At 40.4% G+C, this 25,009-nt stretch overlaps 1 protein-coding gene across 3 annotated transcripts in view; it reads left to right on the top strand.

Annotated features, from left to right (window-relative positions):
- TBC1D4 (TBC1 domain family member 4) overlaps window positions 1-21,828 on the top strand; it is a 118,586-nt gene extending 96,758 nt beyond the window's left edge. For 2 of the 3 annotated variants that reach the window (XM_075423096.1, XM_075423090.1), the window contains 9 exons: window positions 2,290-2,450; window positions 3,367-3,576; window positions 7,232-7,390; window positions 8,979-9,137; window positions 9,597-9,841; window positions 12,681-12,840; window positions 15,082-15,251; window positions 17,765-17,941; window positions 19,576-21,828. In XM_075423096.1, coding sequence (XP_075279211.1) covers window positions 2,290-2,450; window positions 3,367-3,576; window positions 7,232-7,390; window positions 8,979-9,137; window positions 9,597-9,841; window positions 12,681-12,840; window positions 15,082-15,251; window positions 17,765-17,941; window positions 19,576-19,803 — 1,669 coding nt within the window. In that variant the 3' untranslated portion in view covers window positions 19,804-21,828. Of the gene's footprint in view, window positions 1-2,289; window positions 2,451-3,366; window positions 3,577-3,613; window positions 5,445-7,231; window positions 7,391-8,978; window positions 9,138-9,596; window positions 9,842-12,680; window positions 12,841-15,081; window positions 15,252-17,764; window positions 17,942-19,575 lie in introns of those variants that run through there. The other variant, XM_009942500.2, reaches the window with a different exon arrangement.
- Window positions 21,829-25,009: the final 3,181 nt, after the last annotated feature.

Raw genomic sequence — 25,009 nt, 5'->3', positions numbered from 1 at the left:
CTAAGAGTTCTTAAGAATTTTTCCCATGAGTGTTTGAGGTTTCAGTATCAGTGCCCTGACAGGAAAGTTGTGGAAATCTGTTTCCCCAGGTTGGGAGGTAGTGAAAACTCTGCTTTGCTTTTCAGTAGACATGACTGAACTCCACTTAAGAAGAAGTTGTTGGTTTGGAGCTGCTTTTGCTCATAACCTCTCTGCTCACATTAATAAACATCTTCATTTTGCACGGAGATGATAGCTAATGGTCAGATATACTCTTTTTTCTTTACCCCCACCCTGTTTAGAGGAACTCTATGAGGTGTTGGTGGCCTGTTTCAGCAGAGCACCTATCTGCCTGGCTGTTAAGATCCACGGCTACCTTAAAACCTGAAGTAATCTTGCAAATACGACCAGGAGCGAAGCCAGCCTGTTAAGTTTAGGTATGAGAGATGGTAAAGTCTAGGGAGCAAGCATTGTGCGACTCCTGTTTCAGGGTGGGGAATATGTACTTAACTCATCTGTTTTTTGCACCAGCCTTCTGAACCATTTCATCACAGGACAGGAGACAACCACCATTTTACTCTGATTTCTTTGTGCTTTTGCTCTGTAGGCTATTGTTTCACACCTTCAGACCTGATGTTAAGCTAGGACTTGACTGTCTGCCTCTTGAAAAGGAGCAGAGAAATTTTTCTCATTTCTAGCCTTCTTTTCCTAAATCTTGGTGTTTTCACACATGACCTTGCTTTGCATTGGATGTGGCAAGGTGCACATGGGAGACTTGCAAAAGTTTTCCTCTAATCGCTAATCAGACAGCTCTTTGAAAAAGGAGGTGATTAACGTTACTTGCTTAAAATGCCAGGGGAATTTTGGAAGGGAGGATTTAACAACAGAAGTGCAGGTCCTCAGAACCGTGTCATTTGCACACTTCACGAGGTAGCACATATGACTAATCCATCCCGCTGTAAACTCTGCAACACAAATTACGTAAGTAGCTTCGTTTCATACCCTTAAGTAGGCACCCCCTTACTCTGACTGTCCTGTAAGTTTTACTACTGTAAATTGAACACTTTTCCTAGGACTGTCGGCACGTTTAGGGGCACAGTAGCTGAATGTAGATTTTTGTACACAGCAGTAGAAAGGACGTTTTCATTCCCTTGTTATGTAGCTTCTATTTAGGAAGCCCTGGAATGACTCAGTTTTTGTGTTCTGACATGTGATATGTAAAACTTGAAATAGCAAGAATTAGTTTCATCACAGTTATTTATAGAAACGTGAGTTATAATGATTAATATGTCCGAACTCTATTTCCAAGAGTGGTTGGACTGAAATACCTTTGGGAAACGGCACCTCTAGATTCAAAATTAGTTTTGTAGTCTATGTTTAGCCTAGCACAAGCAGTGGTTACCCCATCACCCCATCACCAAAGACTGTGTAAGAGTTAGCCAAAGATGATTGTCACAGCGTTTTCTGTTGCTGTTTTGTTTAGTGGAGCATGGGGCTCTGCTGAGACCACCTACTAATAGTATGACACATGGTTTTTACAGTGCCTCAGTTCCCTGAGCTCGGAGTCGGAATAATTCAGTCTATCTGTTATCCAGGGCTCCAAATAAACATATTTCTACATGGCAACAGGGGAGATGAGCAGCTCCTTTCAGGTAATGGTGGTAGGAACTGAGCTTGCCCTCTGTTTGCCAAGGACTCTGTTCCTTCAGCTGAAGATGCTGATGAAACATGAGGGCATTTGGCCCCACCATTTGTGCAAGTGAAGTGTCCACTTCTTGAAGCGTAGGAAAGAGACTGCAGAAGAAGGCCAGAACATTGCCTCTGATGAAATACTCATCTGTGAGCTCATCGTGCTGTTTGAAATGGCGCTAAATGGAGTGTTGTGCTCTGCTAAAGCAGTATCTGTGCTTTGAGGGGTGTTACATCAGATCTCTCCTGTAAGCAAACCTCATTGCTGTCTATTTTAGAGGCTAAATAGTAATACATTTTTATCTTAGCTTTTCAGAAAGTTTAGCTTTTATTCTGAGCTTGCAGCTGAACACTTTGAATGCTGTAAATTCTCCCTGGTGTATATAGTTCAAACTTCCTAGCACTGTGTTAGAGAGAAACAACTGGGCACTTCTGTATTCAAGGTGAAGCTCGCACATGGCACGCTTTCCCTTGTAAAGCTTCCCAGAAAATGCTTCTGCAGGTTTGGTTGTACGTTAGACAGACTTAATAAAGATTTTTTTTTTTTTTTTTTTTTTTTTCCTCCTCCTCCTCCCAAGATGACTGACTTTGATCACCCCATCTGCTTTTTCTTTCCTTCAGTGATGGGGAGGGAAAGAAAAGAACATCAACAGTCTGCAGCAGTGAATCTCTAAATACTCTGGGGGCCACGCTCACACCTCGCCGCATCTCCTGGCGGCGGAGAATATTCCTGCAGGTAGCTTCACCTATGAATAAATCTCCTTCCAAGATGCAGCATCCAGGTCTGTGTGTGCTTTTAAAGAAAATAAACAAGCAGTTGTTACTGAATCGTGATTACTATAATGAATTGCAACATGTGAAAATACGAAAGGGAGAAGGGAGTCAGCTTGATACGATATTCTTGCTAGAACGTCACTAGAGAACAGTTGTGCTCAGTTAGCTTTAGGTCTTTGTTGCTTGGAACAGAGGATTCTGTCATCAAAATCAAATGAATTGCCGTCTGCCGTGGCTGCACTGGTAGCAAGGAAACGAAGAACTGCTCCTTGCTGACAAAGATACCTTCTTTCACGGTTAGCAAATTTTTACCCTAGCCTGCTTACATGATAGCAGTGTTTGCAGAAAATGGTGAATTTTCTGCCTTGTCCTTGTAATGCACATAGCACCTGTTGAGTGTGTTGTTAATTCTTACAGCTTTAGATCATTTAAGGTAGAAACCTCTGAAATATCTGAAATCCTGCTATGCTGATACAGTCCCATTGGCAGAATTCACAGTCATAGGTAAATGACAAACTCTGTATTTAGGGACCATGAAGTGCACTGCCTATAATGCAGCTTAGTAGATGGAGAAAGTTGCTTTTAGTATAGAGCCTGTGGTAAATCATAGCAGTAAACAAGCTCAGCTGTAAAGGTGACTTTGTGAATAAATGCCTCATTTTAACTCTAAAAGGAGCTAGCGGGGAAAGGCTTGAAATACCAGATGACCCTTTATTTAGCTTTAATTAAATGTAACTTTAATTTCAGTAAAACACTTTATTTAAAAGTAATTCTCTACTGTTGAACTGCATTTTCTCCTTCTTTGTAATCAGCACCTCACTGCTGAATGTGGAAGACAGCTTATTTTTGTTCTGCTGCGACTTAGATTTTCATGAGATGTCAAACAATCTGAGTTTCCTGTAATAGCTTTCTGATTCTTTGCAGATGGTCATGACGGAACTGAATTGTTACCATTATCCCCTCTTGCTCCACCCTTGGAGGAGGACCCTCTTGTTCTAGTATTGCAAAATGAGGATGGTCCAGATAAAACTGGAGAGAGGAAAAACTCAGAAGAACTACAAAGTCTGTGGAGAAAAGCCATCCATCAGCAAATTCTCTTACTTCGAATGGAAAAAGAAAACCAGAAGCTGGAAGGTTAGCTATTTAGAAAATACCCTTAAAAACTATTAAAAATTCTGCTACCTGAACCTGAAGACTGTACTGGTGTTGGGCACCTCAAACAGAGATGTGGTTCCGTAGCTTTTTGGTTAACAGTGCTAGAAAAAAATGTGTTCGCCCAGTGCTGTCTCGCAGTTTACCAGGTTCTCTGTCCACCTGCTGACTCTTAATGAGTTGCCTTAGTTAAAGAAGAAAATGATAACTTTTCCTTTTTCAGTGCATGTTAGACAAAGGTTGCTACAGTCTGTGCTCTAGCTAACTAAGTCCAGGAATTCTAATGTGAAGTGGAGTCAGCAGAACAGATGCTGTGTGAACACTTAGGTATGGTAAGCCTTACCCTCTATATCTCATTTCAGTCCTTTGTAACATGGCATTTCTGTCCTTCGTTAACCGTGTCACAGTGGTAATTTACAAATTTTTGAATCCACATATGATGTTTGAGCAACTGAATCTTGAGGTATGTCAGAAAGATCTTTTTTCAGGAGGGGAGCACTGTACACTGAAAACTGAGTAGTGCTGTTACTGAGGGACCTGAAGTTGGCCATGCTGACTTGTCAGCTGCCTGAGCTTCCGGCGGAGATATTTTATTATGAGTGGTTAAGACTCGCACAAATAAATGATAGGATGCAATGTCTATCCTAGCATATAGAAGTTTTGAGTATAACAGACTAATAGCTTTCACGGCAAGTAGAAAATTTCAAATGTTTTCTCTGTAATTGCTGCCCTTGTCTTCTCTTGTGTATAACCTCATTATATGGTTGCTTGATTCTTCAAACAAGTCATAATGATCTTGTTGAGGTCAGTTAACTCTTTTTCCTTCTTTCGTGGTGCTTAATGAGAAGGCAGGGAGAGGAAAGAAAAACAGCAGGACAGAAGTCTTTCCATGTCCCTACAAGTGTGCTTTCTTGTATCATATTTCTCTGTGAACTCTCGCTACAGTTTGTCTACCTGTTGGCACACGCTTCTGTGGAAACTCCTAGATTCATAGGGAACATCTACAGAGATGTCTGTTTTAACTTCAGCCAAAATCTTCATTTATTGTTTTAGCAAACGGTTAGTCTACTGTTGTGGGGTGGGGAAGCTGGATGTCTGCTATAGTGACTAATTTCATGTTATTCCCTCTGGTGGTATGAGCTGCTGAGGGACAAACTTTTTCTATACCCACCCTGCGTGGCTGGAGATACTGAAAACTGTTAAATCAGTGCAGTTCCTTAAGACTCAGTTATAAGTAATTTTGTAATGGATATGTAGAAAACAAGTTCTGCCTGCCTGATCATTCGTGGTGAAAACAGGAGTATCAGCAGTGGAGACTAAACTGGCAGCCTACATCTTGGTTTGTGCTTCAAGGAGCATGTCTCCACTCTTGTATGCAGGTGCATCGTACTGCTAGTGAAACTGGTGCTCTGGCTAGCTGGAATTCATCATCTTATTTTCAAAGGGTGAAAAGTAAACTGTTTGAACACCTCTCTCTAGGCTTCCTTCCTGTGGGCTGCTGCAACATGGGCCATTTTATGGACAGGATATATACAGAACTGACGCATTCCAAACAAGCACTGGTTTGGGTTGTGGTTGGCATTCTAGCCTACAGTTAAATGTAGTTGTCAGGAATGGGAAATGAATAATGGAAATGCAGCCATTTCTCTTCTTGAAGTCAGGTTCCCACCTGTGAATTTGTTCAGCTGTATATGACTGGTTCAAGACTGAAATTGCTGTGGGATTGTTTTCAGTGGTTTTCTGTTAATGTTTTGTTGATTATTATTTACAAAATATTAATAGAACCTCTTTTCCTGTTCCCTTTGCTGTCGAGGAGACTTGAATACTATTAGTTCTTTGTATTACAGAAGGTAAGTTCTGTGAATTAAACAAACTTGCTTATTTTTTTTCTCTGAGCAGCTAAAAGCTCATTTTTCCAGTAGATCACCTAGAAATAATAAGAATTACAAGAAGTAGCAGGCCACCTAGCAATGATTAGGAAGAACATTAACAAGGACGGTTACAAGCAGCTGAGGTTGTCATAGGAGGTAGGGCGAGTACGATCAACAGGGAAGCTCGCTGGCTTTCACTCGGGTTAACTGCAGAGCCAAAGTCAGTGAATGATAACCTGTGCACTTAATTCTGGAGTTCATTGTCACACTGAAATATGTTCCTCTTCTCTTGAATCTGTCACATACTGCTTATGAGAATGAGCATTCTCAAAAGAAATCATACAGCAGTACGGTAGCATTTAAAATTGCCTCAGCTGGACTGCAAATTCTTGCAGTGAGATCACATTCCTCTTTTTGTGGAATTGTACTGCACCATGCATAATAGTTGCTTTTACAAGGTCCCTTGTAGTCTTGAACAGATTATGATCTTGCTGGTGTAACATACAGCTTTTGGAAATAGATAAAATTGTCATCTGCCTTTTTGGAGTGGGCTAGGCAATGATCTTATAGATTAGCTCTATAATGGCTGTATCCAAAGCGTGCTGATTAGGCAAAGGAACTGATTGTTGTGTTGGGCAGGTTGTATAACAACGTGAGTGTGAGTTTGCTTTCACCTAGAGATGGTGATGGGGTGGGCGGTACACCAGTAAAAGGAAAGAGTCTTCTGCAAGTACTGCACACAGATCAAGCCAAATTTGGGATAAACTCAATTGCAGCTTTAAGAGGTCATGTTGTAAAATGTATAATTCAGTCTAATGATAATTAAACCTAGCTCTAAATTAAGACACATGCAGGTCTCTATTCCAGTGCTTTTTATGCCAATAGTATGAGGAATTGGAGTGTTTTTCTGCATACTTACCATGTAGAATAAAATAATGTCAGTTAATTTCTCAGTAATGGAAATGAAAGCTGCTTCTCAGTGAAACTCCAGAGTATCTGCAGCTGTATTTCAGAAATAGTGAGTCCTCTGGAATAAAGATCTTCTGCCAGGTAGTCCTATGCAGCAAATCTGTTAAGTATACAGCAACAGGAGTTCTGTGCTTCACCACAGATGTACCTTTCTGGATATGGTTCATGTTGGTTCATTCTATTTTGCAGAATTATAGAATGGTTTGGATTGGAAGGGACCTTAAAGCTCATCTAATTAATTTACTTCTGGTCAGCCTGATGATGCCAAGTAGCAGTGCAAAGTGCTCTTGTGACCTTCTTAAGGGAGATGTGAAAACTGGGACCAGAATGACAGACTTCAGTTTAAAAGTCTTGCCTAGTTTTCATGCCTAAATCTCTAGTACAAACATTGACGTGTTTGGGACTTTCCATACTGAAACAATTGTAATGTTCAATATAAACAAGAAAAAAATGATCAAAGGTGTTTTTGCAGTTGAAAGAAGCAGCAGATGTGGTGAAGTTGACTGTGTTGAGTGGGCTTTTCTTCTTGCCCCAAGCCTGAAGAAATGTTTTCATGTACTTCATGAATTACTAATGTTCGTGGCCCAGTAACAGAAGTTAAATTGTTACCTGCAGCATCTTATGACAAAAGACTGACCCTGTCTCAGCTATTAACGGATGAAATGTAGAAGGTATATTTATCCCTAGTCAGATTATCAGATAGATATGTATGAGTGGGGTTTGCGTCTTTGTTTCTTGTAATTTTCTGATGTTCTGGGGTTTTTTTGTGCGCCCTTCCTTTGTGTTCTGCGCTCTAGCAAGCAGAGATGAGCTCCAATCAAGAAAAGTCAAACTGGACTATGATGAAGTTGGTACATGTCAGAAAGATGCCATAAATGTTTGGGATAAGAAGTTGCTAAACTGCAGAGCCAAAATCCGATGTGACATGGAAGATATTCATTCTACTTTGAAAGAAGGTATTTATGTAGAATGGCTTTTGATTATGAAGTCTGAAGGGTGTTTTTTTTGTTTTGTTTTATTGCCTTTATGATACCGCAGGAAGTCTGCTAGCAATACACTTTTTCCAGTCACACAAAATCGTGGAAAAATTGCCCTCTTTTTGCAAACGCACCCGCCTCCTGCTGCGAAACAGAAAATGGGTTCTGCTGTGCCTACAGCTTAGTGTTAGCAGTGTATATAATCAATGTGTATAGTCATACTCCTGAAAATAGCATCTTGTGCCCAAGTATTATTACACCAGAGACTGAACTTGGACCTTCTGCAGCTAACGCTGTGACCTTCTGTTTTCTGGTCTGTGGCTCCTATCCAATTGACTCTTGAGTTTCAAATGCTCTGATTTTACTTACTGGGAAGGCAAGACCATAATGTCTAACATGGACTGTGCCCAAAACCTAGGGGAATCACAATCAAGCTTCAGAGAGTCAGAAGGACTACATCTTGTGGAGTCTGGACTGTTGGTCTTTTGGTATTTGATTTCCTCGAGTGAAAGGTTGGGGATTTTGGCTCAAAGTAGGTCTTCCTGTGGCCTAGCCGTAGGCCAGAAGGGAAGCCAAAGGGCCTCGTTAGTAGAATGCGGATGTAGAGTCCTACTGCACCACTGTGCCCTCTTCCGTAGAATCTCATGTCTGTATTGCAGATGCCGAAAAATAATATTTTAGTGTAATCTGGCTGTGGTACAGAGGGGAAGTTTAAATTGCTACCAAAGACAATTGTGGTAGAAATAAGGTGGTTCCTGTTAGTGACCTGCAGAAGACTGTCAAGAAACTACTTAACTTGCTGGCCTCTCTTCTGCTGCTGGGCTGCAATTCAGAGTTGGGAACAAGGATATGGTTTTTCTAACTTGCGCTCTTCTTAAATAACTCTTTGCCTGGAAAGTATCAGCAGAATTGACAATTTATTTTTGACTTTCAAAGGTCGGTTTACAGAGTCAGGGGAATGTATGCAGAAGTCCAAAAGTAGTATTTTGATTAAGTTTATGCATTCACAGGTGCTTGGCTGACTTGAGAGAAATGCTGTCTTTCAACAGGAGTGGTTCTGTGTCCTTCCCTCGGTATACAGCATTAAAGCTTTTAGGTTTGAACTGAGCATTTTGTAATCTGTACATCTGTCTCCAAGTCTACGGACTGACATGAACAGCCCTTTGGGAAGGGGAAGAGGCGGTGGACCTATATTTTACACCTCTGAATTTAGTTCAGCCTTTCTGAACAGGACAGTTTGCATTCTGCCTGTAGTCGTGTATCTGTTTTCTGCTGGAGGCGTACAGCCCCAGAGGTGGCAAAGCAAGTGATGTCTGTACCTCAGTTGCCCAATGTATTGCTCAGTGTAATTGCTGTAAGTTTGTAGCTAATGTTTAGTTGGACTGAACTGTGGCTACTGAGGGAATACACTGCAGAGTGAACAACTTCTGAAGCTGACCGTAAGGGATCCTCCAGAGTGGTTTGGCCAAGATTATGACAGGCAAGATTATGTCAAAGCAAATTCTTGTGTTATAGCATTAAAAATATGCCCCTGCTTCGGCCTCTTGTTTTTTTGGCTGACCTGCAGGTGTACCAAAAAGTCGTCGGGGAGAAATTTGGCAGTTTTTGGCTGTGCAACATCGAGTGAGACACAGACTGCCAAACAAGCAGCAGCCTCCTGACATCTCTTACAAAGAACTGCTGAAACAACTGACTGCTCAACAGCACGCCATCCTCGTAGATCTAGGTACGTCTGTTTTAACGGGGGGGATTGTTCTGACTGGTTTCATGTGTCTGACTGGAAACACACCAGTCTTAATGGAAGGTGTTGGTAGAGGTAGAGGCTGCTGTATCAGCACCACTTTCTGTGTTGTCAGGATAAAAACTGTGTGTGCTGCTTAGCATCCTCTGAGCAAATGGTTTCTTAGTTTATGCTGTTTGTATTTATGTCTTTCTACATCTGCCTGAAAAGAGAACTCAAGCAGTTGCTTCTGCCAGTTCTATGCAGATGAGAATATGAAATGAGCTCAATAGATGCTGTCTAAAATCCGTGGTAAAATATGGATTGATCTGACTAAAATCAACCTGCATATGAAAGCAAAGAGAAGAGATCTATAGGAAGAGAGAGATGCTCGTTGTCAGATATATTTGGTGGGGGCTTCTTTTATGAGAAGAATTATCAGCTGCTCTTCTCTCTTTATATCAGGACGGACGTTCCCGACACACCCTTATTTTTCTGCACATCTGGGAGCAGGACAGCTATCGCTCTTTAATCTCCTGAAAGCATACTCTTTGCTGGACAAAGAAGTGGGTTATTGTCAAGGTATAAGCTTTGTAGCTGGAGTGCTGCTTCTGCATATGAGTGAGGAACAGGCCTTTGAAATGCTGAAATTCCTCATGTATGACCTTGGCTTCCGTAAACAGTACAGGCCAGACATGATGTCACTACAGGTGAGTCAGTCCTCCTAAAGCAAACCAGTTTTAAATGAGTTTTGAGCTCTCAGAGGTTGCTTATGTTCTCCAGGGTCTCATGAAGCTTCTTATATTGTTTTGGAGGTTGTGAGGTGCATGAAAATGTGATTGTCAAACCTCTTTCCAACTCCGAATTTGCAGAGAAGTTCAGGACTTGCAGACTCTTCCTGTCACACGTCCCCATCACCTACTGTTTGGAAACTTCCTCTGCTGTTTTGCTCTTCCTTTTCTTTCCCTCACTTCTCTCTCTTCCTTATGCCAAAAATCCGATGTGCATGCCTCTGTATAGATAGTTTAAAAATAAATTTTATTTTTCTTCAGTCCATAAGCACTGAGACGTAGTTTTTTCTCTTATAACTCCCAGTCAAATCAGTGGTGACACCCAGTGGCCAGCCAACGTGCTCCACAGGCATTTGTGCTTGGGGCTGCTCTGCCTTGCCTCATCATTTGTACCTCTTTTCTCTCATCGTCCTCTACCCCACCACCCTCAACACAAACAGATGGATTTTTAATCATTTATTTTGCTTATGAAATGGCGCGTGCTCTGCAACACGAGTCTTTTAACAGCTAGCTCTAGGTACTCAAGGCTGCTTAGGAAGGAGACAGAAAAATCTTTCCGTTCTGCATAAATTTCAGAGTTTAAAGTTTGAGAAGTCTTTCACCTTGAGATGCAACTGTCCACTGACTTAAATAGCTATATGCTATAAGCCCCTAATATTGTAAAGGGATGTAGCACTGCTGAGTTAAGGTTTGTAATCCACACTGGAGAAGGAGAAAACTAAGCAGCAGTTACAAAAGTCTCTTTTTTTTTTTTTTCATGCTCTCTGCATAGCAAACACTTAAGTAAAAACTTAAGGGGGAGTTTCAGACCACTTTTCACAACCAGTCATTATAAGTGCTTATTTGGCATGTGTCCAGAACAATAGAACAGATTGTAGTTGAAGAAATTGTATGTTCTTAATCTAAACATGATAGAGAGGAATGTTTTACTGTGGATGCAAGTATGCTCTAAGAAGTGTGTTGTGATGAATTAAGGGTGAACAGCCAATGTTCCGCCTCTTCCCATGTCCTGTTCCCCCCTCTCACCCCAAGACATGTTTTCAACCCGTGGAGATGAAAGTGTGATAAATGCAAAGTTGTGGGATTTTTTTTTTTTTTTTTCCCCTCAAAGATGCTCTCTTAGCATTTGTATATTATACTACGGTTGTAGACTTTCAGTAACATCTAATGGTTTGAGAGCATTCAGATGTCCAGGATTTCGCCTTTTTATTTTAATGAGTTGGAAACTTTTGTTGTCAGAAGCTCTTCGGAAGAATGCTTTTTAAGTTTGAGAAGGTTTACTGCTTGTAGTACTGTTTGCCCTTTAAATGAAATGACCACTCTTTCCCCACAGTTTACTCCTAGGCGGTTTTGTCTGCTCGAGACAAGTAGACTATTTAAGATGACCTAGAGGATCTCACTACAGCCTACCCCTTTGTTTTAGTTTTTAACAGGAGTAGAGCACTTGCAAATTCTTTTGCATTTACAGTACTGGAACATAAGTAAGCTTATATACAGAATTAACTTCTGTCCTATAGATGAAAAATGTTGGGTGTTTCTTTAGGATAATGAGAACTTATTTGACTAATATTTTTAATTGTTGTCTGGAAAAATTAGTGATCTAGATCCTTAGTTCATAATGAAGTCATCCAATTGGTTTACTGCCTCTGTGATACTATTCTAATTTCACATGTGAGTGTGTTTTATAGCAACACTGTCTAAACTATGCTTAATTAGTATCTTTGGCAACTAAAGCAAGGACTCAAATGCATGCACAAATTTAGCTAATTTCCCTGAATGAGAAGTGATCTGTCTGCTTGCAGGCAGCTGATGACTGGTAGTTTCAAGTGCAGTTAGTTTTTGCTAGGGAAAGTAGCTGGATTCAATAGGTCATTTTCTTATTGAGGAATGGGATTCACCTTAGGCATAAGGCACTGTTGACAGCAGAATTGGACCTGACAGCTAATCGATATACGTCTGCTTCTCATCTTCTGCTTTCTGAGAGAAGTGTTGCTCTGTGCTGTGAGCAGCCCACTGTGGAATATAAACTATCAAAATTGCAAGGAGATAATTTGCTACAGAGTGATATGTTTATCAATGAATAGCAGCTTTTAACCGCTTTGCTTTTCAGCCTTTTACAGGTTGTATAGCAGCACTTTTTGCATCAGTATCTTAAATTTACCTGGACCACTGGCATGTGGGAGGTGTGCTGGGAAATATGTATGTGGTATACCTCTTGATTGACCCACCATATCTCATGTACTCTGTGGGTACAGAAGCTGTCTGAAGTGATGATTGTAGCGTAGGAGTTTTAAACGCAGAAAAAATAAGACGAAGATTCAAAGGATGAAAGCTGAAATGTGTAAGTTTAGCCAGAAATAGTTCAACTCTGTAATGGAGAGTTTTGGCATCTTGGAAGAGATACTTCTACTTTCATTGCTGCAAGACTGAAAGCTCTGGTTTGTTGACAAAGTTAGATCAATATATTCTCTTCTTACCTTAAGCCTGTGAATCTGAAATAATACCTCATTAATAATCAGGTTCAGACTGTTCTTTGTTAATGACTACTGTGTTGATTTAAATTCATTAGGGGTGAGTTGTTTATATGTGAGTAGATATCACTGGAGGCCCTAGGCAACAATTTGTTGGCTTCATTTTACAATGCTGTCTGTACTGGAGTTAATTTTCCTCGACTGAAATGTGAATGGTTTCAAAACTGAGTAAAGCTGAACTTTTCTTTCTCTACTTCCTTCCCCCCCAAACCCCTCATGCACTGTAGATTCAGATGTATCAGCTCTCAAGGCTTCTTCATGATTATCACAGAGACCTGTATAATCATCTTGAAGAGAATGAAATCAGTCCCAGTCTTTATGCTGCACCGTGGTTTCTTACACTGTTTGCATCTCAGTTTCCGTTAGGATTTGTAGCCAGAGTATTTGGTAAGAAAGTTCATTCTATTGCAATAATAAACAGAACAATGTTGTCCATTGTGTTTTGAAACTCTCAGGGAGCAGTTTTGTACATACTAGGGACATTTGGGCTGGCTGTTGTGGGTGGCAAGTAGCAGCGCTCTTTGTGCTGGGATGTCAGCTGCTTTTCAAAGAGGAAGACGAAAATGTAGTATTTGAAACATCAGGCTTGAGCAATTAAGTACCTCTGCTGTTAGAAGCCAAGTGACTTCTGAAGGGTCAACGGCAGGAATTTTATTGTTGCAAATGTATTTTATGCATCAAACATTCAGTTTACGTCTGTAGAAAAGTTCATCTTGTTGAAATTGTGAATTGAAAAAAAGAGAATACATTGGTTTTCAAGAAAGTGTTTCTGAATAACTGATTCTAAAGTGCTTTAATAAAAATTCAAGTAAACTTGAACTTGAAGGCTGTTTCAGGTATTCATGTATATATTGAACAGTTTCCTACTCTTAGTATGCCTCTTACTCCATTTAGTCTTTTCATTATATGCTTCTCTTCAGATAACATGTAGTACAGAAGCTTAAATATTGATTGTACCTTGTAGTGTTTACAGTAGCAGCATGTCAAGTACTTGTTTTTTGTTTTTTTATTGTCAGTAAGAACTGCCAGCTTAAATCTCTAGTAATGCAGCTTTTAAAAAAAAAAATATTTACTAGTGTAAAACTTGCTGCACTCAGATATGCACAAAGAAACTAGGAGCATATGCCACGTGCTTCCTCTTAAATCACAGTTTATTTCCATTTGATTTTTCTGTTTTCATATGGCACCTTTTGTCTGTTCTTAAGAAATTTAACCTAACTTTTGTCTCAAGTTTTATTACTGGAGTGTGTTAGGTATTTAATTTGTTTGGGGGGGGAAGAGAGGTTGGGTTGTTTTTGGTTTTAATTTTTTTTTGACCTAGTGATTTCTTCATCACAGTTTTTTTCTTTTTATAGCAAACTTTTTCTGACTGGGCGAACAAATGATTGGTGTATCTGTTTTCCATGATTACAAATGATTGGTATATCTCTTTCCCAGTGGGATTATCAAATTCTGGGACACTCAAGTATTTAGTGGGTTTTTTTTTTTCTTTTTGATGTGTTTTCTAGGGCTAAAGTGTTCTTTTCTGTTTTCAGTAGGCTTTTAATATGGAAAGCAAATTTTTTAAGGGTGGGGAGGGTCAGTGTTCATTTTACCATAAATGAGCTGAGCAAGGCATGTTCCCATTTTAAAACTCAAAAGTCACAGTGTTGCTTTAGTTCCTAATGCTTAGTATTCCTGCGTCTTCGGTGTCTTATGGGTCATTGTCGCATACCAGGAACAGATGGTTAATGTCTACCCATCCCAAATTATGTACTTATATTTATGCTTCTTGCATGTGGATCATCAACTTGAGAAGGGAGACTTTTAGGAACTGTGAGACGGCTGTCTCACCAGTATCGTGGTGCTACCCTGTGATGCTAGGTTAAGGCCGGGGATGACCTCTTAGGATCAGAAGTTGAGTTTGTTCAGTTGCGTAGCCCAGCTCTTGGTGGTGTGACAGTGCCAACAGCACAGGACGCTTATTTGAGCTGCTTATGTGCTGCGTTCGTCTCGGTAACTGCAAGCCCACCGCTGCTTCTGAGGCTGAGTTGCTAGTTACTGTGATCAAATTTCCAGTCTCAGTGCAGTCTGTGTCTACTGACTTCTGCAAAGCCCAGACTTTTCCTTCACATCCACGTAGTTATACCTCAGAGTAAGGATTTGGGGCTTAAATTACAGCCAGCGTCATCGCTACTATGGATTTTGAAAATGATATGATTGGTTATGGAATCTACGTGATCGTTTCTTAAGGACTAGCTCCTGCCTGTAGAAAACAGTAAGAGGTCAGTAGGTTGCGTTGTGTTCCGCTTCCCAGTTGCTTTTCCATCATAGATGCACTTAAGAACAGTTAGCAGTTAGTTAACAATCTAGAGTCTACAGTAGACAGTAAGGAAATGCTTATTGCCAATAACTGTTGCAGACATAACAAGCACGCAGTATTTTCTTCAATGCTCTCACAATCTGTAAGATGACAGAAGATGCTTTTATATGCTTTAATCTCATGTTGAAATAAGACAGATTGCATTTCTGAGCTGAACAAATCTGCGGTATGATTGATTAAAAAGAAAAACATTGCAACAAATAAATATATTTGTCCAATGACTTTAGCTCTCATTTTGAAGATATTCTAATGATTTTCTTTTTTAGACATTATTTTTCTTCAAGGAACGGAAGTCATATTTAAAGTAGCACTGAGCCTACTTAGTAGTCAAGAAACATCTATAATGGGATGTGAGAGTTTTGAGAACATTGTTGATTTTCTTAAAACCGCTATTCCGGATATGACTCAGCCTCAGATGGAAAAAATTATTACCCAGGTAAGATTGTTTTTCTCTTTAGTTTTTCCCACCCTGTTTATTTTACTTTAATTGAATCATGGCTAAGGTGTATGTAAAAGTCTTCTCAGTATGTTCCTTTTGACTTGAAGGAGTTATGTTCCCAGTAACTTGTATAGAAGTAGGATATGAGCTATTTTCAGTGGGTTTTGAACTGCAGTTTTAGCAAGCACTTAGTTGCTACCTCCAGGTTTAGTACAAAAGGTTATTTTGTACCTCAGCAATTGGGAAAACATGACTTCACCCATAAATTTCACGTCGCCATTAGAAGGGTAGAAGTAGCTTATTTTCCAAACCTGAACCCAGCTGTTGCTCCCTGTTAGTGCGTGCACAGTCCAGCAGTTTGTGATGAGAAGCACGACTTGCCATGGTGGGAAGAGGCAGCATTACAGCAGCTTCTCCTACTGATCCTTCAAACTTGTGGCTGCCCAGGGCTGGGCCCCGCTGCAGGAACTTTTCTGACACCTCCAACTTAAAATCCTACAAGGTAGGAGGTTGGTGAGGCCCTGTTTTCACAACCTGTATTAAAATCCAGGTCAAGCAAGTTTTTGCTGTTCTGTTGCATGGGCAGCTTCTGTTCTCCTGGGGATCGCTTTCAGGGTGCTGTCAAGCAACCTCCCCTTCTCACCTCACCCTGTCCTTGGGATCACATTTGGCAGGTGCCTGGTGCCAGAGGTAAAAGCCCCTTGGGACTAATCGCTGCCTTGCCTTTCTTGGGTAAAGGACTGGAGTAGTGTTACTTCATCAGTATGATGGTAACTTCGTGGCAAAGGATGAGAATATAAGAGAGAAAAAGAATTACTGATGGTGATGTAGGAAAAGCTTCTTGTGAAATACTGTCAGTGGCTGGAGTCTTCATCTCTCTACATCATCTTCCTCTGCATTGAAGCTGCAAATTGAAAATGAGTCTCAGTCTAGTACCTTAACCGTGAACCTGTGAGCAGTTTTCTCCCTTCAGGTGGCAGTTTGGGGATGATCATCTCTATATGCAGGAGTGCAGTTAACACTGATGTATTCCTATGGCTTGGTTAACATTTGCATATTTCAGGTGCTGTCAGTTAAGATTTCATTTTTAGATGACATATAAATCTTAATTTCCTTATTGCACGGATTGTGCCATGCTAAACCTGCGTCAGACACTCTAGTGTCTATCTACATAACTTGCTGATTCTGGTGATGATGGAGATGGTAGTTCAGTATTTTTAATACTATTAGAAATGAAATCTCTGTCCTGTGGTCTGCGTGGGTTGCAAAGCAATCGTGCTGTGGTGAGCGTGGTAGAAGTGGCTTTGTGCAAAGCCAGGTCTGACTGAATAAAGAATAGGTTATGCTGCCTGAGCGGAGGTGGAGGTGGTTATACACAGCTGAGCTCAGCTCTGAGAGGAAGGTCGCCTGCTTGCCTGTGGAGCGGTCTCATGCTGAGCAGCCTTCTGGATCTGCGTTCGCGTGTAGACTGCCTATATTGTATCCCTCCTACCTAGGCTGGCTGCAGGTGGAGTCGTTCAGCTGTCTCAGTGTTGTAACTCCCAGAATTGTCCTCTTGTAGCGGATAATGAAGGAAAAATGTAGACATTGTGCAGGACTAACACACAGGTGAAGAATTGACCAGGTAGCTACACAGAGGAAAAGGGCAGTTGCCCAGCTTAAATGCCATACGTAATTTAAAACTTTACCTCATTTGAATTACTTGAAGAATGGTGAATGTAATGCAGAACCTGTTTTGTTGGGGGATCTGCGTGTGTCTTCTGTTGATGTAATGTTTGTGATCTCTAGAACAAGGAACAGAATTAATGTCACTGTAGACATCCTTCCCTTTCTAGTCTAAACTATTTGCTAACTTTCAGAAGCTGAGAGGCTGTAGTTTAAACAGATAAGGGTCATATGGTTCCATCACTGTCAGATGCCGAGTTTTGTAGTCTTCACGATGCTTTGTCACCAAAGCATCCCAGTAAGAAAATAGTGTATCTTCACGCAGAGACAGAGGACAGGGAAACTGTAACCATGAAGAGTGTTTTTTATAAACGTCTATAAATGGGCACTTGGGAGTCAAGAGATCCAGTTTTGAGGGTGGAGATCTGATGAATCCTGGATTATACTTCCTCGTTGTGTGATCCTGCTCCCATCATAAGCTGGTGAGACTTGAATTTAAATTTTTTCTTGAACTTCTAATATTCCTGAGCAAGAGATAAGACTTGATCATATTATAAAATTCTTGGATTAACTAGGACTTTTCTGCTGATACATCTCATAGTAAGATGGTAGTTAGTAATTCTAAAAGTGATGATGCAACTTATTCTAATGTCTAGGATCAATTATGGCTGAGTGAGAACTGTGGATGCTAAAATGCTCTTGCTGTAGACTTCCCCTTAAAATATTTTTTGTGAGGAACAGGAAAAAATACGAAGTTAATCAAGCAGAGTTGCCTCTTAGCCTAACACTCATGTGGAATAAGTGCTCTCTGTTGTAGTTAATTTTTTTTTTTCCTCTCATGGCAGGTGTTTGAGATGGATATTTCAAAACAGCTCCATGCCTATGAGGTAGAGTACCACGTTCTTCAAGATGAGCTGCAGGAAAATGTGAATCCCTGTGATGAAGGTGAACCCTTGGAGAAGCTGGAAAGGGCAAACAGTCATCTAAAGAGACAAAACATGGACTTGTTGGAGAAGCTACAGGTAAATGACTTAAGACTGCAAACTCATGGAGAGGTCGTTTCTATGATTCAGCCACTAGAGGAGTTAAATGTCTTTTTCAAATGTACATGAGAAGTCTCCTAACTGCAAGACCTTATGCAGTTGAGCAGTTCTCTCAGAGTGGTTTACTTCTGTTAGATGTATTTATAACTCCTTTGTCATTCCGTGGACTTTTCCTTCTTGATTTAGATTGATTTTTCTCAAAATATCTCTACCCTTATCTCCTGTAAAATCTGTTGGCAAAACTTGCGCATCTTGCTGAAACATAAGTTCTCTGTCCCTTCATCTCTTTGCTTCCCTTCTCTTTGCAGAGTTATTAAGAAATAATCCATAGTGCAGTAGGCTTGCTTTCTCCAGGCCTCTGTAGGCAGTGTAATTCTATTTCCTTCTGCTGAAGCTCATAGTCCTACTTTAGAAAGGTGGTCTCTCCTAACAGACTTGGATACAGCCGAGTGCCCACTGGAGTCTGCCCGATAAAGTCATGCTTTGAAAAAGTCTTGTCTTCCTCCTTCACTGTTCACACTTTCTCCCATAGCCTGGCCAAGACTTATTTGAGGTTTCAGTATGTATTGTCTTGCATTTTCCTAAAGACAAGCTCTTCTTTTTGCATCATCAGGTGATTTCTTGTTAGATTTATTAATTTGAATAATCATTGGGAAAAGCTTAGAGAGCACCTTCAGCTTCTGAAACCTGCAAATACAAGCAAGAAAAAGAGGAAAGATCAAGTCCTGATTATTTTTGTGTTTATGGGCTAAGGGTGCTGTGCTGTCTTCTTTTGATACTAAAATCAGGGATCACTTTTTTGCTATTATTATTTTAGCTGTATTGTTTTTATTTATTTACTGCTACCTGGGCTTTTACCTGTGTTCTGAAAATGCGCTAAGGGCATAGAATAAGTATGAGTGACTGATTTGAAAGGCTCTGTCAAAGCTCTTCTGTTCTTCCAGAGTGCCATACTGTGATGCGTCTTCCTCCATTACTTAACTTCTTCATCTCTTTGTTTGTATAGCTTCTTCATTCTTTCCTCTGCTTGGGCCTTTCCTAGGAACGATCAGAATTCCCCCACTTCCCACAGAGACATTTGCCTACTGCTGAGGTCCAGACTTTCTGCTTACTAGTCAGTGGGATTTTTTTCACAGAGGAATCTGTAGGCCTTTTATTGGAGAAACAGAGAAAATCGTCTGCTTCTAGACTTAAATTGAGGTTCTCTTTCCCTCTAACCTCTCCATCCTGCTAATTTATTTCATTGCATAGGGTTCCCATTGCTCCATCGCTGTCAGACAAGTAGTGTCTTCCAGTGCTACTCCAGCTGCTGGTGTCCTTTTTCTCCCTGCAGCTCCAGTTCCTTGTTACTTTCAGCTGTCCCTTGCTTGCTGCAACTTGCATGTCTCCTTCCCTCTGTGAACCTTTCAGAATACCTTCAGATTGATCTGGCCACTATAAGGAGGTTCTGTGTATGATATACAGTAGGCATTCCTGGTATCATCTGCCTACACAGATGTCTTTAGAAACTTCTATGTAATTAACTTCTTTCCTTAACATATAGCATAACATGATATAAAAAAAGTTATTCAGAACGTCTCCGTTTATAATAATGATAATGTTATTGTTTACAGGTTGCTCATGCTAAAATTCAGAGTCTGGAATCCAGCCTGGAGACTATTTTGACTCGGGAGAACAAAATGAAGACTGTAATTCAGTCCCTGGAACAGGAGAAGATAACATATCAAAAGACTCTTGAGCAGATAATGAAGTATTTACCAGCAGAAGCGTTGTCTGACTGTGAACTGCTCCTAAAGGAAGTGAACTACAATCCAAATAATAAAATAAGGAGTAAGCCATAAACCAGGGTTTTCTAGGCAGCATTTCTTCAAAAAAAAGGGAAATAAAATACGAGTATGCTGCTTTCAAAGGACTTAGCAATAGGCAATGGTATTATTGAAAACTAGTGCTGGGACACTTGTAGCTACAGATGGGCCTTCAAATGTCAGTATGCAAATTCAGGCTAATAATTTTTTTATGATTGTGTAAATAAATCACAGAGGGGAAATAAAGGATTCTCACATGTAATTATGATGAGTAGATGTATATTTAGAGTTGACCTAAAGAGAAATTTCAGTAGTCAAAGCCAAGATAATGGTGATCTACAAATTCACTCTGGATATCCTTGTATTGTAGTGAAATGAGGATAGCGTGTCTCTCTATATGTGTATATTGAATAATACTTGAAGAAAAAAAAAGAATGTAATTTTCCCTCCAAAGAGCAGCATGTTTCACATCTGTGGAAAATCTGTGTGAACTCATGCGTGCCTCTCTTTTAATTCTACTGACATTGTGCACAGACCAATAAGCAGAATAAATATCATAACTTGGTTCGTACAGAAAGAGCTCTAGTGCCATCCGCTGCCTGGGCTGTACCAGTCAGCAGTGTAATTCCACATGCATGTTGGAACTGGAAACAAAAGACATCACATCATAGCTGTGCCTCCGTAGCTCAGAGCTAAGAAATAGCTAGCTATACACACTCACAGAGCTTGTCAAGGCAAGAGCGGACAGTGACTGCTACTTTCTTCCTGGCCTGTTTGCTTCCACCTGTCCTGGAGTTGTTCATGGTGACAGGAGGAAGGAAGCAAGGCTGTAGGGTGGTGTTTATTCTGGTGTTAATTTTCTGCAGGAGGCTCGCTGTTGTAAGAGTTAGGCGTGTAAGAGGTTCTCATTTAACCAAAGAAATACTGCAAGAAGCCTTGTCTCATCGTAGTGGGAGCCAGAAAGCTGCTCTAAAATCTTATTTGAAGAGAAAATTGAAGCAGGTTGCAGGAAGTTGAGCGTAAATGCACAAGAGAGGACCAAGCAAGTTTCAAGTATTATGTACCTTTGAGTTTTCACATATACAGTGGATATACATTTCAAAGGGAATTCTGAAGTAGAAGTACAGTTTTAATAATGCTTTCCAGGTTATTCCTGTTTTAATACTGCTTTGTGGTGGTCTTTTTAAAACAAAAGTCATGAATTTGTGTGTTCCGGGAAGAAGGTGAGGTAGGCTCTGATCATTTCAGGGGAGAAAATATGTTTGTAAAGGTATAAAAAGATGCATATATATTTGAAAATGTTTTTGAGTGGAATTTTTGAGAAGGCTTAGACAAATGTGTAATAGACGTGTTTTGGAGTGCATGTCTGAACTGTTAATTGAGTGTTACAGTGACTCATGTTATCTCTTACCATTTATACTGTATTTCAGGAAACACTTATTCTTTTTAGTAAGAAAAACAGTTAAGCGAAGTGCCAAATCCAGCAGTGTCTTTATGCATAAGATTGTCCAATTTAGAAAGTAAGGACTGGGTATCACTGCTTTCTAAGTGGTATGCTTTATGTTATCGTAAAAGTGAGGAAGAACAGTGCTGATTTGCTGCACGCTGCTGTGGAACTTAGGGTCTTGGGGTCTCCCGGGGTTGTTGTGTTGTTGTTTTTTACTTCCATGGTGTTTTATTTGATTATATATATTGATTTACTTAACAATCTTTGTTTTTACAGTTGGGGTGAAAGGTCTTAACACTGTGTGTAAAATTATGTGGAGTCTGTCTAGATATTTCAAGAATATTGCATCTTGCTAGGTGGGAAAACGCCAAGTGAAAAGGCAATTCTTTGCAGTTTTGTTCAGAGTAGGTTTTAACTGGTGTGTACATACAAAATCAAGCCCCAGAACTGCAGCAGTGTATATTACAAAGAATCAAGTTATTCAGATACAACTCTTTTTTTTCTTTTTGTCCTTTTTTTGGTTGAAGATGCACTGAATGTGCTTTATCCTCTGTTTCACTTACAAAATTTTTCATGTAATGGCTGGAGAAATTCCAATAAATGTCATTGCTGCATTTCCTATGGCCTCTGGCTAGTTTTATTTTTCTACGCTTCAAGTACTAATCTCATTCTCAGTAGTACTATTTACATGAAAGATGAAAAGGATCTCTTTAGTTTCTAATGGGGGGGTGGAAACACAGGATTTGTAGAAGGACACATTTTTATTGGGGAAAATAGTCTTGCACTGTTCTTAACTGAAGATTAAATGATTAAAAGGTATTTTTCTTCTGTAGCAGTTCTTTTAGTATGTATACATATTGAGAGTACGAATTTGATGACCTGGTAACGTCTAGCTTGGGAGGACACCTTATCAACAAGTAGGTACAGACTACAGAAGTAAAACCACCATGAGGTAAGCGCCTCATGATGTTAGGACATTTGTGATAGCATTTGTATTGTGGACACAGGCATGGATTTTACTGGGGTATCTCTAGGGTGTCTAGTTTGAAGTCTGCGCTTAAGCAGGTATGCTCCAGACCATCTTCAGATGAATAACCAGCAAGATTATCTAGAAGACTGTGAACGGCATGTGTGTCTGTGCCCAGATGTGGGTGTCTCCCTGTCTATCATATAGATAGCTTTACAGATGTCCTGTTCTGGTTGCAGTTGTGCAGCTGTGAAGAGGGAGGTCTAAGGTGCAGTGGGCCAGAGACTGCAAAGGTGTTTGCTTGGGAGAAGGGACAGTTCCTGGGTTTGAGCAAACTGCTCATTTATTCCTCTGTTATTTTAATGTTTGGAAAAACAGTTTTTACAATAAAGCTATTGTTCCGTCTGAGCTAAGCACAACAGCGCTGTCAGTTTTTGCAGTCAACTTGCAGAGAAATAACTTCAGAGGAAAAAGTGTCTGCTGTTTTCAGGAACAGCTAACTTCAACTGGTTTCTGTTGGCAGAGGGCTTTTTTAAGTCTGGGAAGAGATCCATCCTATTAGCTAGCACACTAGCTTGTAAATGAAGAATACTGCTTGCCAGGGATACAGTTGAAATACGTCAGTCTGGTAAGTAGGGAACTCTCTGCTATTTCGCATTTTTTATGGATAGAAAATTTGGCCAGAACGTGTTTTGGTGTGTGGGTTTTTTTTGGTTTGGTTTGTTTTTTCTCAAGAGGGCAGTATTGCTTTCTTTCCTAAAAAGAGGAATATTTATTTAAGGTCCCTTTAAGTTGGGTTTTGTTCACTTTTCTTTAAAAAAGCATTGGATTTTACTAAAAAATCAATCTCCTGATAAATGGCATGTTCCAGCTGAAGACCTGACTTGTAATCACATATCTAGCTAATCTTAAGTGGTTTAATTATGCCCTCTTCAACATGCCACTGGTTTTCTTAATATCACTACAAGAAAGCCAAACAATTTGCAGCATAGGAAAGAATTTCAGCAGTTTAGTCCAAGAATTTGGTATTACTAGCATGATCCAGAAGGTCTACATTTGAACACTTAATCTAAACCTAAAACCACATAGGTATTGGTGTGAATAGTCTTTTGTGCTTTGGGGCAAATAACCCCAGGCACTGTTCATAGTAATTATCCACTCAGGCTTTCTAGTCATAGATGGGTATTGACAGGCACATGCAGGCTGTAGCATTTCAAGCTTTATGTCAGGCTATAGCATCCCCTTGAAGAATTGTAATTGATTCTGTATTTCTGTAGTTCAGCTTTTACTGTCAGTGTTGGCTATTGAATGCATTTAACATATGCTTTGTCTTCCTCAGTGTTTCTAGTGACTAGAAAGAACAAAATTTAACTTTCTTTTCCAAAAAGTTGAATGCTTAGGTAAGTCCTTCCTCCAGACAGCTGGTGTGCAAGGGATAAAGTTTATACGCTTAAAGTTCAATATGTTCGCTCACTCTGAAAGCGTATTAAACTCGGCAGTGACAGTGAAGTGGAGGTTACAGTGTGCCTGGAGCAGCTAAGGGGTTGTGTGCTGGCTGGCTTGCAATGAGGTGGAATCTGGATGAATTGGTACGTGGTGTGTTGTTTGGTTTTATTTTAAAGCTGACTTTAATTCTGGATGTAAAGAAGGAGCTGGTGGTGCTCCTTTTACTAAAATGTTGTGTTGGAGTTTCCTTTGAGTTGAGAAGGTTTTCCACTCCTTTACTATTCTTGTCAGCCCACTTGCCCAGCAACCACTTTTTAACAAGGGGATTGGGAATTGTTCATAGTTTTACCATCAGAAGAACTTCTCCTGGAGCTTATCCAAACTGGTCCTGTACTCAGATTACAACCTATTCGAGTCTTCACTCTGATAAAAGAAAGTTAGAGGGTTTTAATGTATGTGGTTTATTTTTTGTTAGAGTGCCTGCTGAGAGATGATGTAAATGCCATACATCGTGTCCTGCCGGAACGTACATGAGGAGAAGTACTGAGTGAGCTTGTGCTTGTAAAATGCTGGACCAAGAGATGTCACTTCTTAGTGTGGGAAATAGGTCTATATCTGACTTCAGAACAGAGACCAGTTGCACTGGCTGGGCGTACTCTGTGCTGTTACCTGTCCGAATGATTACTTCAGTCTATCTCCTGTATATGCTTACTGTTTGGAGTTGCAGATATTTAGAGATATATGGCCATTTTTGTCTAAAATGTTTAAACTGCTTGTGCCATCCAATTTGGAGCTTGAACAAAGCAGGAATGAAGCATTCTGTGTAGTATAAGCATTCTTGCCAAGTCCGGAGTAGCTGTCCAACTGGAAACTTTCAGAGCAGAAGAAACACACAGTGAAGAAAGAGCTTGTTTGAGCCTGCAGTTTCTTTTCCCTTGGCTGGGCAAGTGGACTACCCAAAACAGAACCATGGAATATCTCAAGTTGGAAGGGACCCATAAAGATCATCGAGTCCAACTCCCTGTTCCTTGCAGGACTTCCTAAAATTAAACTCTGGGAGGGCTGGACATCACCTCTCTGCCTCGGGGCTCCTCTCTTCAGATGAGGTGAAGCCTGGTCCTGGGGGCTGAGCACCCCTTTGTCCCGTGCAGGTTGAGCTCCTGAAAGATGTCTTCCAGCTTAGTTTTACGTGCTGAGTGGGCCACTTCCTTCGAAGTGTGCACCTGATGTGAAGTCCAGCTCTGCCGAAGGCTCCCAGTGCCGGTCAGCATCGCATCGGCACTTCTCCAGAAGGATACAAGACTCATTTTGTGTGGAGCTGCTGGGCTGTCTGCATTATTCTTCCCAGCGCTCAGGAAAGAGGGATTTTTTTTTTTTTTTTT

This window comes from Opisthocomus hoazin, chromosome 1 (assembly GCF_030867145.1).
Source record: "Opisthocomus hoazin isolate bOpiHoa1 chromosome 1, bOpiHoa1.hap1, whole genome shotgun sequence".
Taxonomy (NCBI): Eukaryota; Metazoa; Chordata; class Aves; order Opisthocomiformes; family Opisthocomidae; genus Opisthocomus; species Opisthocomus hoazin.
The sequence above is the reverse complement of the archived record's forward strand: the minus strand, read 5'-3'. Positions and strand labels throughout refer to the sequence as shown.